This window comes from Equus asinus, chromosome 19 (assembly GCF_041296235.1).
Source record: "Equus asinus isolate D_3611 breed Donkey chromosome 19, EquAss-T2T_v2, whole genome shotgun sequence".
NCBI lineage: Eukaryota > Metazoa > Chordata > Mammalia > Perissodactyla > Equidae > Equus > Equus asinus.
Genome location: NC_091808.1, coordinates 7291686 through 7307358, shown reverse-complemented (window position 1 = coordinate 7307358; position 15673 = coordinate 7291686). Strand labels below are relative to the sequence as shown.

General features: G+C 45.0%; 1 protein-coding gene across 2 annotated transcripts in view; it reads left to right on the top strand.

Moving 5' to 3' along the window:
- The window catches only part of TRPM8 (transient receptor potential cation channel subfamily M member 8), an 81611-nt gene that overhangs the window by 62005 nt on the left and 3933 nt on the right, over positions 1–15673 (top strand). The window contains exons 21-24 of one of the 2 annotated variants that reach the window (XM_014862582.3): positions 254–444; positions 8528–8627; positions 9677–9710; positions 14008–14099. In XM_014862582.3, coding sequence (XP_014718068.3) covers positions 254–444; positions 8528–8627; positions 9677–9710; positions 14008–14058 — 376 coding nt within the window. In that variant the 3' untranslated portion in view covers positions 14059–14099. The other variant, XM_070489349.1, reaches the window with a different exon arrangement.

Below are 15673 nucleotides of genomic sequence, written 5' to 3'. Positions count from 1 at the left end.
TCATTTTAAAGTTCATTGGACATTTTTTTGGTGCTTGGGAAAAAAAAACAAAAGCCAGACACAGTCTTGGCCCAGCATGAATGGAAGAGCGCCTGGTGCTGAGTTCTTCCGGGCCAACACTAGTATGGAGTCTGCTCTCCCATCTGGACTTAAGTTCTCCGAGCGATCACTTGATAGCAATATTACCGTATTTGGCAATTAAGTGATGAGGGCTGTGGAAAGCTAAGGCTGGACCTTCTCTCCTCTCCTCCAGCTACACGGTGGGCATGGTTCAGGAGAACAACGACCAGGTCTGGAAGTTCCAGAGGTACTTCCTGGTCCACGAGTACTGCAGCCGCCTCAACATCCCCTTCCCTTTCGTCGTCTTCGCTTACTTCTACAGGGTGGTGAAGAAGCTCTTCAAGTGCTGCTGCAAGGAGAAAGACGTGGAGTCTTCCGCCTGCTGTGAGTGGCTTGTGCGTTTGTGCTTGGGATCAAGGCAGTGATTAATTTCAGGGAAGCATGCCTGGTCCCTATCTCAACGGGCGGGAATTATTCGGTTATTTCACTGCTCACATCAGATCAGGCATCAGGCCAGCCAATGGATTACTCAAGAGGAAGAGTGGATTAAGACAGTGTTGTGGATCTGCCGGGATAGCCTTATTTTGGGAGACTAACTTTTGGACAGACACAATAATAATATAAACAGTATGTTGAACAAGCACCAGTCAGGGGATGTTGTCAAAACATGACTTTGCTTTTGCTCTCTGTTGCTTCTATGAATTTATTCTCTGGGAAACATGAGCTTTGACTCCAGAAGGGCTTATGATTGTTCGGGAAATAGAAAATCTTACAATAACTTAACTTGGTAAAACAGTTTCAGTTTAGGAACTAGAACTAATAGTCCAGTATATTAACCTGCCCGTTAACCAGCCTTCAGAGGGGAGACCCCCACCTTATACTCTCCCAGCTGGCAGAGTTGTCAAGAAGCTGTTGGCTTTCCCTCTCTTTCTTACTCCCTCTCTCCCACTCACCAGTTGTGTTAGGGGCCCTCTGTGGGTTGGAGCACAGTGAGGAAGGAAGAGAAGGAGCAGGAAGTCCTTTTTAGAAAGAGGTACTGTTCGAGGCTGGCTCCGTGCTTTCTGCCCTGGCACATGTTTAAAACTGAGCCTTTAGCGTATGGGTGCTTGGTGGGTCCTTCAGTGGGTCCATGGTGGGCACCTCCACCCACACCCTCAGCACTTGGTAATGCTTTCTCTGGCGGCTGCTCCCGGTGAGCCTGTGGTTTCCAGGAGTCTGGTCAACGCAGGCTCTCCCTGATGGGGACCCACTTCCTTCTGGAAGGCAGGAGTCAATGTGTCCGCAGGTCAGTTTGTTCTTGCTCTTGTGTGGTCATCTGCCTTCTCAGCCCTGACAACTCTGGGCGGGCATCCTCTCCTGACCCTGCTCTGGGAGCCAGAGTCTCTCACCGTTGGATTCTCAGTCCCACCCAGGGCCAACGTCTCCTTTGACTACAGGGAGCACACATCCATCTCTCTTTGCTGGGTCAGGCTAGGTTTTCTTAACATCTGATCCTGGAGCCACTAAACCCGACAAGTCTTCCTAGCCCACAGAAGCATTTCAACCAAATTCAGCACAAAAGGAGGAATAGGCCTATTTTTACTCATCTGCATGTTTTGACACAAAGGAAAAGATAGAAAGGGCACCAGTGGCCCCTTCACCCTGCCCTCTAACCTCAAATTTAAGCCAGGAGATCCATCTCCGGGGTGGGGTCGGGGAGCCACTGCAAAGCCAACTTCTCCATCAGGCACAGCACCAGCACCCATGTGCTTCAGGGTCCATGAAAATCTTTTAATGTCTTTTAAAAATCAGGAGAACTGTCTTTAGTACCAACCCAGTCACAAAATATTTTGAATATTTCCTTTATCCAGGAAGGGGCCCATGATGGCAAAGGTGCTCAGGCCCCAGGGTGGCCAACTTGTCCTGGTATGCCCGGGATGTCCCCTTCTTAGTACTGAAGGTCCTGCTTCTTGGACATCCAGTTAGGGTGACCAGTTTGCCAGGGACTGTCCCGATTGTAAAATTGCGTGTCGTGTATCCTGTCAGTTCTGGGGCCGCTGGTCACCCTACCAGGGCCCACAAAAGTCATAAAATGGCCCCGTGTCCTGACAAGGAATGTTGAGTTAGTGACTCAGGTTGGACCCAGCTTGGGTAGCTGTGGGATTTCCATTCTCAGCCTCTTTCTTAAGGAAAAAGTGAAGAAGGGCCACATTAGGTCCCTAAGCAGATCCATTGTATATTAGTGTGTAACAAACACCCCACACCTGGTTGCCTGAAGTAACCAGCACTTATTTGCTTGTGATTCCACGGTCCTTGCTCAAGGCGTGGCTGGTGGCTGGTCTATGTTCCTCGTGGCGTCCTGCACTTGGCAGGTGGGCCGTGGGCTGAATGGTCCTGATGTCCACATGCACCCACATGCGTGGGGTTGACTGGGCTGTCAAAGGGGAGCCTCAGTGTCCCCCAGCTCAGGCTCCCACACAGGGAGGCTGGGTTCCCACAAAAAGCAGTTGCTGTGCAACCTCTGAGGCCTTGACTCAGAAAATCAGATGACGTCTCTTCTGCCGCTTTCTATTGGTTAGAGCAAGTCAGAGGCCCACCCACATCCAGGGAGGGGAGAATGAGGCCCCATTTCTCAATGGGAGGACAGCCTGCCTGCGGGGTGGAGGGGAATCTGTGGCCCTGTTTTGCCATCTGCCACACCAGGTTTCCCCAGAGCAGGCTGGAGGAGCTGATACTGTGAGACGGCCTGCCCCACCCCAACGCTGGCCTGTCAGAAGAAGGCGAGCTTCTCACAGTCCTCCTGACCCCGCCATTCACAGCTGCAACGAGCCGTGCTGCTGGAGACGTGCGGATAGGGGCTTACCTCTCATAACTCACCTGCCACGTTCAACCTAGATTCGACACACTAGAAGTGAAAACATTTCTCTAGCCAGATAGTTCTGAGAAGTCCAAAATCATCTTTGATGCCTTGAACAGCTTAAAATAAAATTTTTTACACTATTACAGCTAAGACTGCATGCACCATTGGGAAACGCTCAGTATGTAGGCTGACCCCATGTACATACGTGACACTATTTGCTGTGTCTTTCTTGATCCTCATCAAGCCTGGGCAGGTGAGCACAGATCTTTAAGAAATAGCTTTTTCATCTTTCTCAGCGCTTACCTGATTTTCCTTTTCCATTCTTCTAAAATTGATACACTTTCACAAATCATTTGAATACATTCTAGGTTTTCCTTCCTTGAAAAAAACCTTTTCTGTGATCGATGTGGATGTTATAGAAATGCACAAACTTGGTTCCAGAAAGTGAACTTTAGCAATTTGGGATAGAAATAGGTTGACTTCTTCAATACGTCTTATCACTTCCATTCTAGACTGCCACCGAGAAGCAGTGAAAAAATTCTCGTAAACTGTCTAAATAGGAGGATAAAAGTGAGAAAGGAAAGTCACTGAATTCTTATAAAGTCCAAAAGCAAGGAGCCCACCCCCCTCACTTCCTGCCACGGTCCCCTTTGGAAGAGCTTTGTAGAACCCACCCCACATTTACTGCAGATCTGGGTTTAAAAACAGAATGAGTGTCGGGGCGGAGGGACACTGTGTGTACGCAAGAAGAGCGACGCATGAAAGGGCCAGACCCTAGATCAGCACGTAGGAAAGAAACACCGTAAAGCCCTTATGGGGATACAGCTATGAACAAAGGCACATGGGGGCTGGGCTCGTGGGTCACCGCCTGGTGTGGAGCCAGACCTGAGACAAGGCGGTTAGCGTCATGGGGAGCCTGCCATATGGGGAAGGAAGGGGGCCTGGGAGCATTAATTCAGCAAGTATGTGTGCCGTGTCCACCATGTGGCAGCCAGGCACTGTGGATACAGCGCTAAATAAGATAGAAGCTATCTTAGCCTTTAAACAGGGCTCATAATCCAGGAGGAAAATGAAAAAGCCTTAGTCGAGTAGTGCAGGAAGGGCTAGTTTAGAGAATGTGCAGGCGCCGTGATAGCCGCACCGTGGACGCTTAAACCCCAGACTAGAGTGAGTCGGGGCAGACTTCCTGGAGGAAGCGGGCCTTTAAGCTGAGCCCCAGAGGATGAGTTGGAGTTAGCCAGGCAAAGGGGCAGAGGTTGGGAGGCAGCCACAGAGCGAGGAGTGGTCAGAGAGAGGCGGAAGTTATAGAGGTCAGATGAGAAGAGAGAGGGGTCCACAGGGTCGAGGGCTGAAAAGGGACTAATGAAAGACCGTGGGCTGCATCCCACAGCCAGATGAAGCTCCACACAGTCCCTCTGCCTCCTGCTGCCAGCCCATCATGTCCCAGTGAACCATCCTAGATCACAGGAGGACAAAACGTAGGCAGAAGACATGATAGTGTGAGAAACGAGGACATACATCATGAAGCCCACATCACAATGTCCCTTTGCAGATTGAACTTGTTTCCTTCAAGGCAGAAGTGAACCAAGAAACTCCGGGGGCCTGTTTTGGAAATCCTCAGATCACCACACCAAGGGATTCTCTCAAATCCTGACGCTCATTCTCGTGCCTTGTAGAAGAGCTGTCAGTTTAGGGTTTAGCGGGTGGAGCAGAGTCTTGAGCTGTGTCCCCCAGCACTGGACCACTACTGGGAAAAAGGAAAAGTCTCTGTTAAAGGGGGAAAAAAATGGGTGTTGAGGGCAATTTGAGGCGAGGATAAGCTAAGGGAGAATCCAGTACAAATAGTTAAAGGAATATGTTTAGGTTGTTCTTGTCTCCATATTGGTAAGTTAGACATTTTCTTCTTTGTTTGTGCCTTGTTCCTGCTATTCACAGGTGGTGTGTCTCCCAGTGGCTGCTGGGTGTGTGCTTATGTGTTGCTCTCGGGTCTTTTCTTCATTGAACCTGATAAAATGGTCACCCACTGCCATCATTGGGTTCGTGGTCCATGTTGGGCTAGTCCATCCTGTCCTTTTAGTGTGTCCCAAATATTTTGATGGTTCAGAAAGTAAAAATATGAATTTTACTAACCTAGACATGATAATCACTGGTCATTAAGAGAAATCTAACTTGCCAAGAACCATCATTTTTGGAGGATTCCTTAACTACATAGAAGTGGAGAGAAGATGCTCGTGAACGTGACCTTCAATATGGGTCATAATACTTCTGCGATGTCCCTGGAGCTCTGATCCCCTCAAGTCTGGTTTTCAGAATGTCGGTGTACCAACGCCCCCCAACTCATGTCACAGTTGAAAGAATTGTCATAGTCAACTCTTTTAATAGCATTATTTCAAGACATTAAATGGCACTTTGGGGATGTCATTAGCTATCACACATGTGTAATTGCCTTTCTTAATAAGAAAGGTGTTTTGACAATTTGGATACGTTGCTGTCTTTCTCCCCATCATTTTGCCTTGGAAGACAAAGTGAGTCATTTCTAACTAAAAGAATAAAAATTCTTTATAGCAGAGAGGGGAGTTGGAAGTTGAGGTCTGGAATTTGACTGTGCTCAAAGACCACAACCAAAGACCCGAGGCACGGAATGATGTGTCCCAGCACTGTCTCTGGCTGTCTTGAAGCCGTGTTGTGGACGAGTGTCTATAGGACCTGGGAGGAAGGCTCAGGGCACAACTGGTGCCTTCAGATTTGGAGGCAAATGCAAAGCAAATTTAGAAAACGAATTGCCTACTAGAGGCTCTGGCAACAAGTTTTATATTTTTTCCTGAATGTTTCCAAAGAAAAACAAATAATGGATAAAAGTTGCAGGAAGGAAGATTTTGACTCAGTATAAATTAAAAACAATGTCTGACAATTAGTGCTATCTGGAAAAAAACGACTAGTTGTGTGAGGCAGTGAATTCCCCGTCACTGGCCAGATTCCGGTTGGGGATGGATGGCTGGAGGGGCCATGTGGGATGAGGGTCCACTCTCCAGAGATACATTAAGCTCCGTCCAGGATCCGTGGAACAGGAAACTCAGTGTGGAAGTAGGGACAAACCAGTCCTCCAGATTTGGGATTATATCCCCCCAAAATTTATTTAATGATTAAGCATAATATGAACATAAAAATGGAAAGAAATCCCCCAATTTGGCCAGCAAATGGACAGGAGCTTCAGCGCGAGCAAGCAAACAGATAGGTCAGAAATGAATGGTCTTGGTTTGGATCCATCTCTCCCATGGACCCTGGGAGAGTGATGATCTTACAAGTGGAGAATGTGAAGGTGTTGGTATTTCCCCTTGTCAGGCAGTTCTTATTCTCAGGAAGGAACCAAGCAGTAGAGGGAAATGAGAGAGCACAGGGCAGGATCTTCTCCACCCAGCATGCAGTAATGACGGGAGAGAGGGAGTCACGAGCCCACGTCCCTCACTCGAGACTTCCGGGCGCGCCTGGTCACCGCCCGCTCATTTGTTTCTCCTTGGCGATCTCTAATTCCAGAAACCAGAGCTCTCTGTGCTTGCCAGAGCCTCTCGCGCTAATTCATTTCCTAAATTTACTTTGCATTGGCCTCCGATGATGGGGAAGTCATGAAATTTAAGCTTGAAATTGCCCCTTTTTGGAGAAAAATGCAAGATTTTTCAAATAACTTTCAGAAAAGGTAGAATCCAAACTTCTGCTTTTGGTACTTTTTGGATGACATCTTCAAATAATAAAAAAGTGTGCTACCCAGTAATTGCATTTTTACAAATTTTTAATTTTTCATGATTAAAAACGTATCCATATTCATTAACAGAACATTTGAAAAATATAGAAAAGCACAAATAAAGAGCAAAGGCATATATAACCCACCATCCAGAGAAAATATCGTTAACGTACTGGTATTTATTCTATTATTCTTGTATGAGTGTATAATAATTTGATTGCTCTGTGCATACACATTCATAATCTAATTTATCCATTTAATAATAACACATTGTGACCATTTCCCATAGCCATAAATAGTAATCTACATGGCAGTTTTTAACTGTAGAATATTCCACCACATCAATGTACCATAATTAATTTAACCAATCCCTTATTGTCAAATATGTAGCTTGTTTCTACTTTTTTGTTATTATATAACACTATGATAAACAGTTGCGTGCATTCGTTTTGAGCATATCAGTGATGTTTTTCCTTTGAGTTATTTCTAGAAGAGCGATTTCTAGATTATGGGTATGTACACATTTAAGTCTTTTGACATTGGCTGCCGCCCCCCCTCCTCCCTCTTCTCATTCCCCATCCCCCAAGGCTGTAACAATTTGCAGGTTTTCCCCAGTACATGGGAAGCCTGGTTATCCACATCTTTGCCAACCCAGGGTGTAGTCATTACTATAGATTCTGCTAATTTTCCAATTTGATTGGTGAAGAAGCTATGTTATCTTTTCAACCAGCATGTCCTTGACTGCTAAAGAGGTCAGCCATTTTTTCTTGGTCGTTTGTCATTCTTGCTTTTCGGCCATCTGTATCCTTTCTGTGTTGATTTTAAGTACTCTTATCACACTTCTACACACATTTTAGTTTGAGGAAAAGATGTTGGAAACCACTTTGCTGGGAAAAATACGTTGGAAAGAAGTTCCTTTAGGAATTATTTTCTAAAGTGAATAATCACCAATTAAAAATAAACCCGTACTTGCCGTGTGGGATTTGCTTCAGTCCCGTCACTAGTGTATGGCTCTGTCTTTGAGTCACAATGAATTCTTTTGAAATGCAAGGAGATCTTGTAATTGTTCCTAAACTCTAACATGTTGATGAACAATTTTAAAAGATAATTTAAAAATGAAACTAGATAAATTGGTTCCAGGTGCCCACCTGCACGAACATACGTGCTTTCTTTCCCCCGTGAATTCGTATGGAGGATTGCTGTCCATTGCACTAGCACCTGAAACACAGCCCTCATGTTGATCTGTTCTTTTGTTTGCTCGCCATCTGAAAGGCCCAGGCGTGGTAAGAAATGGAACTAAGAATCTTACTGGAAGATGTCCCAGTCCAATTTTACGGCATGCCCTGCCTTAGGTGAAAGGAGAAGACTAGATGTAAGAATTTTCCTTGAGGTCCACACCCAGATCGCATGTTTCAGAAGGGTGGGAATGATGTCTGGTGCTTATTTTCCTCTCCTTCAAAGTTCCTAGTCCAGGGTTGAGAGTAGGCAGTCCATCAGTGATTAGCCAAGTGAATGATCAGTTTAGCGTTTTCATGTCATCAAAATGGAAGAGGCGCGTGTATGAGCTGTAATAACCAAATTCATTAGTGAAATGATTCTGCTAAGTTCCAGAACACACAGACAGGCTCTAGATCAATCTCTGTTTGGAATAAAGATTGCATTCCTGTTTGGCGCAGGCAGCTGCAATTCCTCAATGTTACCGAGAAATTCACTGATACGATGTCACTCTGCTGCTGTCACTAGTAAGTAACGTTAGTCAGATCAGCCTGTGCAGGACGAATCGAGTTCTCCTGGTTCCAGAGTATCAGAAAATGCCTAGCAGGAGTTGACTGAGGAGCTAGGGGACAAATGAAATGATTTGAATGTTTTTCTTTGTCTCATTATTCAAGGTTTCAAAAATGAAGACAACGAGACTCTGGCATGGGAGGGTGTCATGAAAGAAAATTACCTTGTCAAGATCAACACAAAAGCCAACGACACGTCAGAGGAGTATGTCAGTCGTTCCTTTCTGCTTTGCAAGGCTCCCCTTGTATACGTAAGCTGGCAGAACATAGGCAGCGTATCTGAGCAAACTCTGTAAGGAGAATTTTCAGCAGAGAGCAATAGTGCCAAAAAGATATTACCTAGGGAACTGAAGATGACAAACATGTAAGCGTGAGTCAGCCTTTTGAGAAGGGCAAAGCCACCCATCTACCATCCTTATTGTCCTTTAAGGTCCTGGGAAAGAAAAAGGTATTTGGAGTCTGCAGGGCAGGGCAGGAAACACGTAACAAGTGTGTAGGTCCCTCTGCCGTGGCTGCAGAGGTGGATTTGGAAAACCCACAGATCATGGGCAATTGGCATCATCCTGCAGGGGCCCCATGTGTATCTCTGTGATGAAGATGTAGAGAGGTTAGAAGATGGTAAAACCGTTTGGTTGATCTGTTACAGGCTGAGAAGTCCTGAACGTTGTTTATGAATTGCATGGAGTTTTAATAAACATCCCATACAGCTAGATATGTGACTAAATCCACGGATGGTGCACAAAGAATGGATTATGCAGGGTCTCTCAGAATGTGACCTTCTTAATGTGAAGTTACTCTGGGTAACAGTCAGAGCTCCCAACACATCTTGAAATTCACTCTAGCAAAAAAAGAGTAAATATAAGCACAACTAATCTGTTTGTTAGGTTTAATACAGCTATTGGGTTGCACAGGACACATGGCGTGCTCTCTCTCCTTGAGTAACAAGGCAGACGCGCTAAGCTCTTCTCCATTCCTAGACTCTGAGATTTTGAGTTTGGAAGGGAGGGACGGACCTTACAGGTCATCTCCCACCACCCCATCAAATAAAGGCTCCATCTCTAACTGGGGAGAAAGCGAATTCTGCTTTGGGTATTAGGAAGAAAGTCAAAAAGATAAATGCAGCTGATGTTTAGCTGAAAATGAAAGTGATCTGTATTTCGTCCTTTAAAAGACTGTAAAATGGAGTCTCATAGATTTTTCTCAATCTCTCTCTCTCTGTCTCTTGTTCGCTCTCTATTTCTAACTTCCTCGAAGAATGAGGCATCGATTTAGGCAGCTGGATACCAAGGTATACTTCTCTTTATAGTTTGGGAAATATATGTTTTTATCTCTGTTATCTTTGAGCTGTCACTGAGAGGCCAGTGATCACGGTCTGAAAAGAAAAAAATTTATTAACAAAAACATAGGTGTGACCCTGTTCCACATTCAGCTTTCTTCATCCAGTGCATAAGGTCTGGGTGCTGGAAGGGAATTGCTTCTCGGATGCTCCCAGCCCACGTGGGGAATAGTGCTGAAGTCCTGTTTCCGTGAACTCTAGAGTCTTTTCTGTTTCTGTCTAGCACAGGACCCCTTTTCTCTTTCGCTTGGCTGTAGAGGCAGGTGGAAGATGCTTACAATTACAGGGAACATTAGCTCAGAAGAGCAATGTGGGAGCCTGAGAGCCTCTATGCTGGTCTTTGATGCCACTCTAATTTGTAACCAATTTGAAGGGCATTGCAAATACCTGAATACACATTTGAGCATCAGGCACAGGAAGAATGTATTCACCGCCAGCCTGAGCTGGGAAGCCAGAAATCATGATTAGATTTAGCAGAAATTAGAATCGATTCATAAGTGCTGGATCCCTGTTAGACTGTGAAGAGGAGACAATATCTGCTATTTCATCATGGTATTTTGAGAATGGCATCCTGGACGATGGCGTTCCTCTTCCCTCCCAGCACTATGAGATTTGACAGCCAGACCACACCTGTCTAGTGTGGCAGAATCTCCAGCACCCAGTACTTCACCCTATGGAGGGTCTCAATGAATGTTTGTTGAATGAATAAATGAACAAAAGGTGCCCCTCATGGAGCTCCAATGTGAGAATTTATCCAGTTCACAATTTCCTGTTGACTTATTTATGTATTTACCATCAGCATTTTGGAAAACCGAGGCCGTGTTTTCATGGGCCTCCTCTCCTGAGCTCTGGTGGGTCCATGCCTCATGCCATTCTGCCTCTCCCACCCTCCAGAGGGGCTCTTCTCTTCCATCCCAGTCTTCCTCTCCTTTCCTTCCCCTGGAACTTCTGGCTTTATACACGGGCGTCAACTACTGAGTGTGATGGTCCATTCTGCACTGACAATCGAATATTTTAGTCACAGTTCTCTTTAGTTACCTATCGCTGCACAGCAAACGACCCTACACTTCAGTGGCTTCCAACAATCATTTTACTTTCCCCTTGTTTTGGGGATCAGAATTTGGAACGGGTTCAGCTGGATAGTTCTTCAGCTTCCTGTTTTCTCGGGTGGGTTTACCGGGCTGGATTCAGCTGGTGGTGAGTCCAGGATCTGGCAAAGTGCCTTTTCTCTCCCACCTGATGTCTTGTCCATGTGGCTTGGGCTTGTCACAGCCTGGTGGTCTCGAGCCAGTCCCCCTTCCTACGTAGTGGCTGGCTTCCAAGAGCGAGGAAGGAGAAACTGCCAGTGCTCTGGAGGGCTAAGCCTGGACCTGTCACAATGTCACTTCTACCGGTCTATTGATCAAAGCAGTCCCAGGCCAGCCCAATGAGGTGGGGGAGGAGTAACCCACCTGTGATGGGGGAGTGGCACACGTGTACAGGGAGAAAGGAACCGGTGGCAGCCCTCTTTGGAGACGCCCATCACATAAGAGTCTATCCTGTTACAGCTGCTCTCATTCTGATGTACTCTTGCTGTTTTTCACTGAGGGGCTGGGAAGACTCCAACGTTATTGGAGTTGAGTATCTGCATGAACGATCACGCTAGGGTGTAGATCATGGCTATAATCAGTGGAGAGGAGAAAGAAAAGTGCTGGAAAGTTTTAAAGATGAGAAAATTGAAAGAATATTAAAGAGAATGTATGAAACGAAGAATAAGGGATTGGATTCTAAGATTATTTATATTAGACATATAGAATATGTAATAAATAATGTATATATAAAACCTTATGTGACTATTCACTTTTCCCATGTCATGTATTTATATTTCAATATATTGCCGGCTGCATCTGTGGCTAGGCCACATGGCAATAGTATTTACTGAGCCCCTGCCGTGTGCCAGGCGTTGGGTTCAGTGCCGTCGAAGCGCAGCATGGCCCCCGAATTTCATGGTCGGGTCCTTTGCTAAAGGGTTTGGGTGTAGGAGCATTTTCAAGCTGAATTAGGTAGGACTGGATGGCAGTAAGGATGTTGTGTGCAGCATCCAGCCTGCATTCCAGATTGCCCGAGTCTACATTAGCTGGGGGCAGGGCCAGCCACTGTCTGATGGCCCTGAGTCCAGAGAATCAGGGAATGTTTGAGGCAGCTACGGAGGGGCCGCGTGAACCGGGAACGTCGAGTAGGGAGGCCGGGTCATCCTGTGCGAGAACTTACTGCCTCTTTAGGCTCGATTTTGGGTGTTTTAGCTCAAGAGGGACTTATCTGGCATCCTCCCTTCCAAGAGCCCTCTGAGCAATCAGCGTGGCCACATAAGAGGGGCTTAAATAGTTTGGTTCAAGGAATAGAGGTGCCAGGGGCTTGTCCAGTTTTTGTTTGTTTTGCTGTGTTGTTTTACTTGTGGCTCCGCTTGGCGTGACTTTGGAAGGAGCTCATGGAAAGTCAGCCTAGGAGATGGGCTGGAGATTCTGAAAGCCACGCCTTGATGCTCTCCTTCCTCTGGGGCACACAGAGGATGGACAGGCCGGCAGCAAGCGTGGGCGGGGCAGGGAGCGACAGGGCAGGAGCCTCAGCCCTCTGGACACCTGTAAGGCCTAGGTCAGAGGTCATTGGCAGAACCAGGGCACTGCACCAGCTGGCCCAACTCCCAGGGGCCAGGGAGACTGCCCAATCAGTGGGGTTTGGGCAGGGCGACACGGTCAGTGGGGACGGGGCCTAAGCATTGGGGTTGTGGGAGGTGGGGGCTGAGGGAGTCCCGTATAATTGAAATCATAATTGAAGGCTGTTCACACGCATGTGCAAGCCAAGGGTCTCGGGGACCTCAGAGAAGTGTTTGCAGGTTTGATACCCTGTGCATCCCCCTGGCTGTGGAGCTCAGCCCCTATGCCAGTTCCCACAAGAAGCCCACCTACACCAGGCATGTGGTAGGTTTGGGTAGAATTGGGGTGGATGCTGGGGAAGCCTCAAACTGTGCAGCATGGAGCCGTCGGCCGGCTGTCGCCCGTGTGATTTCAGACCTCTCTGCCCCCGCTTCTTTCCTGACCCCAGCCCCTTCTCCTCCTGCTCCCCCGCCCCTCCCTCTCCTTCTTAGTCCCTCCTCCACCCTCTATCGCTCCTCTTCTGAGCAACAGGAAAGCCTCTCCTTTCTATCCACAGGGAAGTTTAGGGGTCATCACTGTTTCTTGAGCGAGCTCTCGGAGTCTGCCATCCCACTTCAAACAGCTCATTCAGTCATTTTACTGTCAACAAATACAGGGCTTTCCCAAAAGCTCCTCTAGTGAATAAGAAATTTCTCCATCTCATTATACCAGAAAGCAAAGTCATTCACAATTGACCTTAGGTCTGTAAGTAGGGATCTCACATGCCTTCTTTATTTGGGGCAGCCATTCGTCCTTATGGCTTCTTTTTGTTCTTTTTTAAAAAGAGTTAAATGAAGAGGTTATGACTGGAAATAAGCCCAAGTTAAACATGGATTTTTGCCTGAGTAAGTGACGTAGCAAGTTAGAAATCAACTGTATGGAAATGGCATTGCGTAGCTTTTATCAAGGGTACCAATGTGGCATGTCATTTAAAATGAGCTTTGTGCATCTGGTGTAATAAACTTGTGAAATATGCATTATCCAAAATAATTTTATTTTGCCTTTTACTTAAATTGTTTTACTGTTTATACTGCTTTGTTCTGAGGGCAGCCACTTTATTTGCAAAAACTTGATTTATGAGTATTGTATCATTTTAATTGTCTTAGTATTATACTTTTATCAAAGCAAAACTTCATTGGAATCTTATAATTTTATTAGTATTCGTTACATATAACATTATTGTTTCTATATATTATTTCTCTGTGTTGTTAAAATCTGTCATTTCTAGGTAGGAACCCTAGGGACTTGCCTTTGAGTAAAACCAATACCAATTGGTGCTAATGATTATGTGCTAGTGATATGATTTCAGAAAGTAGGCAGTGGGCAGGGTCTGAAAGAGCGTATCACTCATTCTGCCCTATTCCAGGCGTGTCTTACACTTGCTGTTTAATATATATGTTTCATAAAGTAATAATTTAAAAGTCATAGAGTAATGGAAAAGTCATGGAGTAGTAGTTTAAAATTTAAAGTTGGAAAATTGATCTTAAGACCAATGAAAAAGTCATGGAGTGATAATTTAAAATTTAAAGTTGGAAAATTGATCTTAAGGTCAATTCTCTTTTTTCCCCCTTTCCAAGCTGAATGATCTCAAGGGTCTTCTGAAAGAGATTGCTAATAAAATCAAATAAAACTGCACAGATGCTGATGGAGGAAAATCTCATCATAGAAGGTAAGTCATTTTAATGAGTTTTTGCCCTGAAAATTGACATGTTTTAAGATGAATCCAAAATCATGGTATTTTTCTCAGTTCTTTTATTTTCACACTTGATCAGACTGGAAAACAACGCATTGTGTAAAAAATTCAAACAGTACGGGGACATAGGGAGGAACAGTGGAGCCTTTCCTCACGTTACTTTTCCCACCAGTTTTGCACTGGCCAGAGGCTAGCAGTAAGGTCCAAGTATCCCTTTGGATCTTTTAAAAGCACCTGCAAACTCTACAGCTATTTTGGAATTAATGGAATCAAGGTCACACTGTTCTAAGATTTGGTATTTTTTTTCTTACTTAACTCTCTATTGTGGATAGCATTACAGATCAGTGCCTAAAACCTGCACTTCATTCTCACAAGACATTATTTATGTTTATTGCTATGGACTATATAAATGTGTGTTGATCACCTTTTCACTACCAGAAATGTTTTAGTAAGGCATTCAGGGTTTCTGGCAGTAGCTCATTTGCACAATAAAAATGTAATTCAATTAACCAGCAGAATAGAACCCAAGACTTTGCACCATGATCTTCCCATTTGCTTTAATTGTGTCCCATTACTTGTCCCAATTCTGAAACCAAATGTTAAAAGTGTTGTTAGGGACACGTGGAGCTAGGAAAAACCAGCAACGGGCATTCCATGTGACTAGGATTTTTTGAGAAAGTGAATTGCAATTAAGACTTCATTTCTTCCTTCCTTCCTTCCTTCCTTCCCCCTTCCCTCCCTTCCTTCCTCTCTTGCTACTAAGTGCTGGCAGAACTGTGTTGGGATCTGTGCTGAGGCTCAGACACCGATTACTGCCTATGCTGTGGATACTCACACTGCAGAACTTCTCTCCACCGAGTGACTGTGTTATAGGGGTAATTGTGTTGCCTCAGCTTCCTTTCAATATTTCTGGTCACTTGGTACTTTTCCTTGGGTTCTGACAATTATCAATCATATTAAAAAGCCCTCTCCTATGGAGGACCTTGTTTGAGCAATATTGATGCATATTTTATATAATCTGAAAGACGAGTATAGCTCCGTAGTTGCTCAAGAGAATAAACCTCCACATATTTAGGAAGAATGTATTTCAATTCTTTCATAGTAGTATTTAATGAAAACAATATTATACCTTACAATAAATTATAATTTGAGTTTTGAAACATTTGCCATTTTGTTTAATTGGTGAGCTGAAATAGAGAAAAATCAGGGAGAGATAAAACAATTGAAAGGATTTTGAAAAGTCACAAAGGTGTAATAATCAGAAAAGATTCAAAATGAGATGCGCACATCTGCCTTTTTGAGCTCTAATCTCCTCGTCTCTTGTTCTCTTTCAAATGTGTTGACTGTGAGTAAAATGAGCAGACAGACTGGCTTCTTACCAACTTGCCCTTTGCTTAAGCTGAACTTTTTACGAATATATGGTGAGCTAATTAATTGATGAATGAACTTGCATTGAGAGAAGGGCCTTACATTATTTCTCTGTGGGCCGTCCGTGAAAGAAAGAGGCTGAGAGGAAGAGCTTTGAGAAGACAGGTGCCCCGTAAATTCTT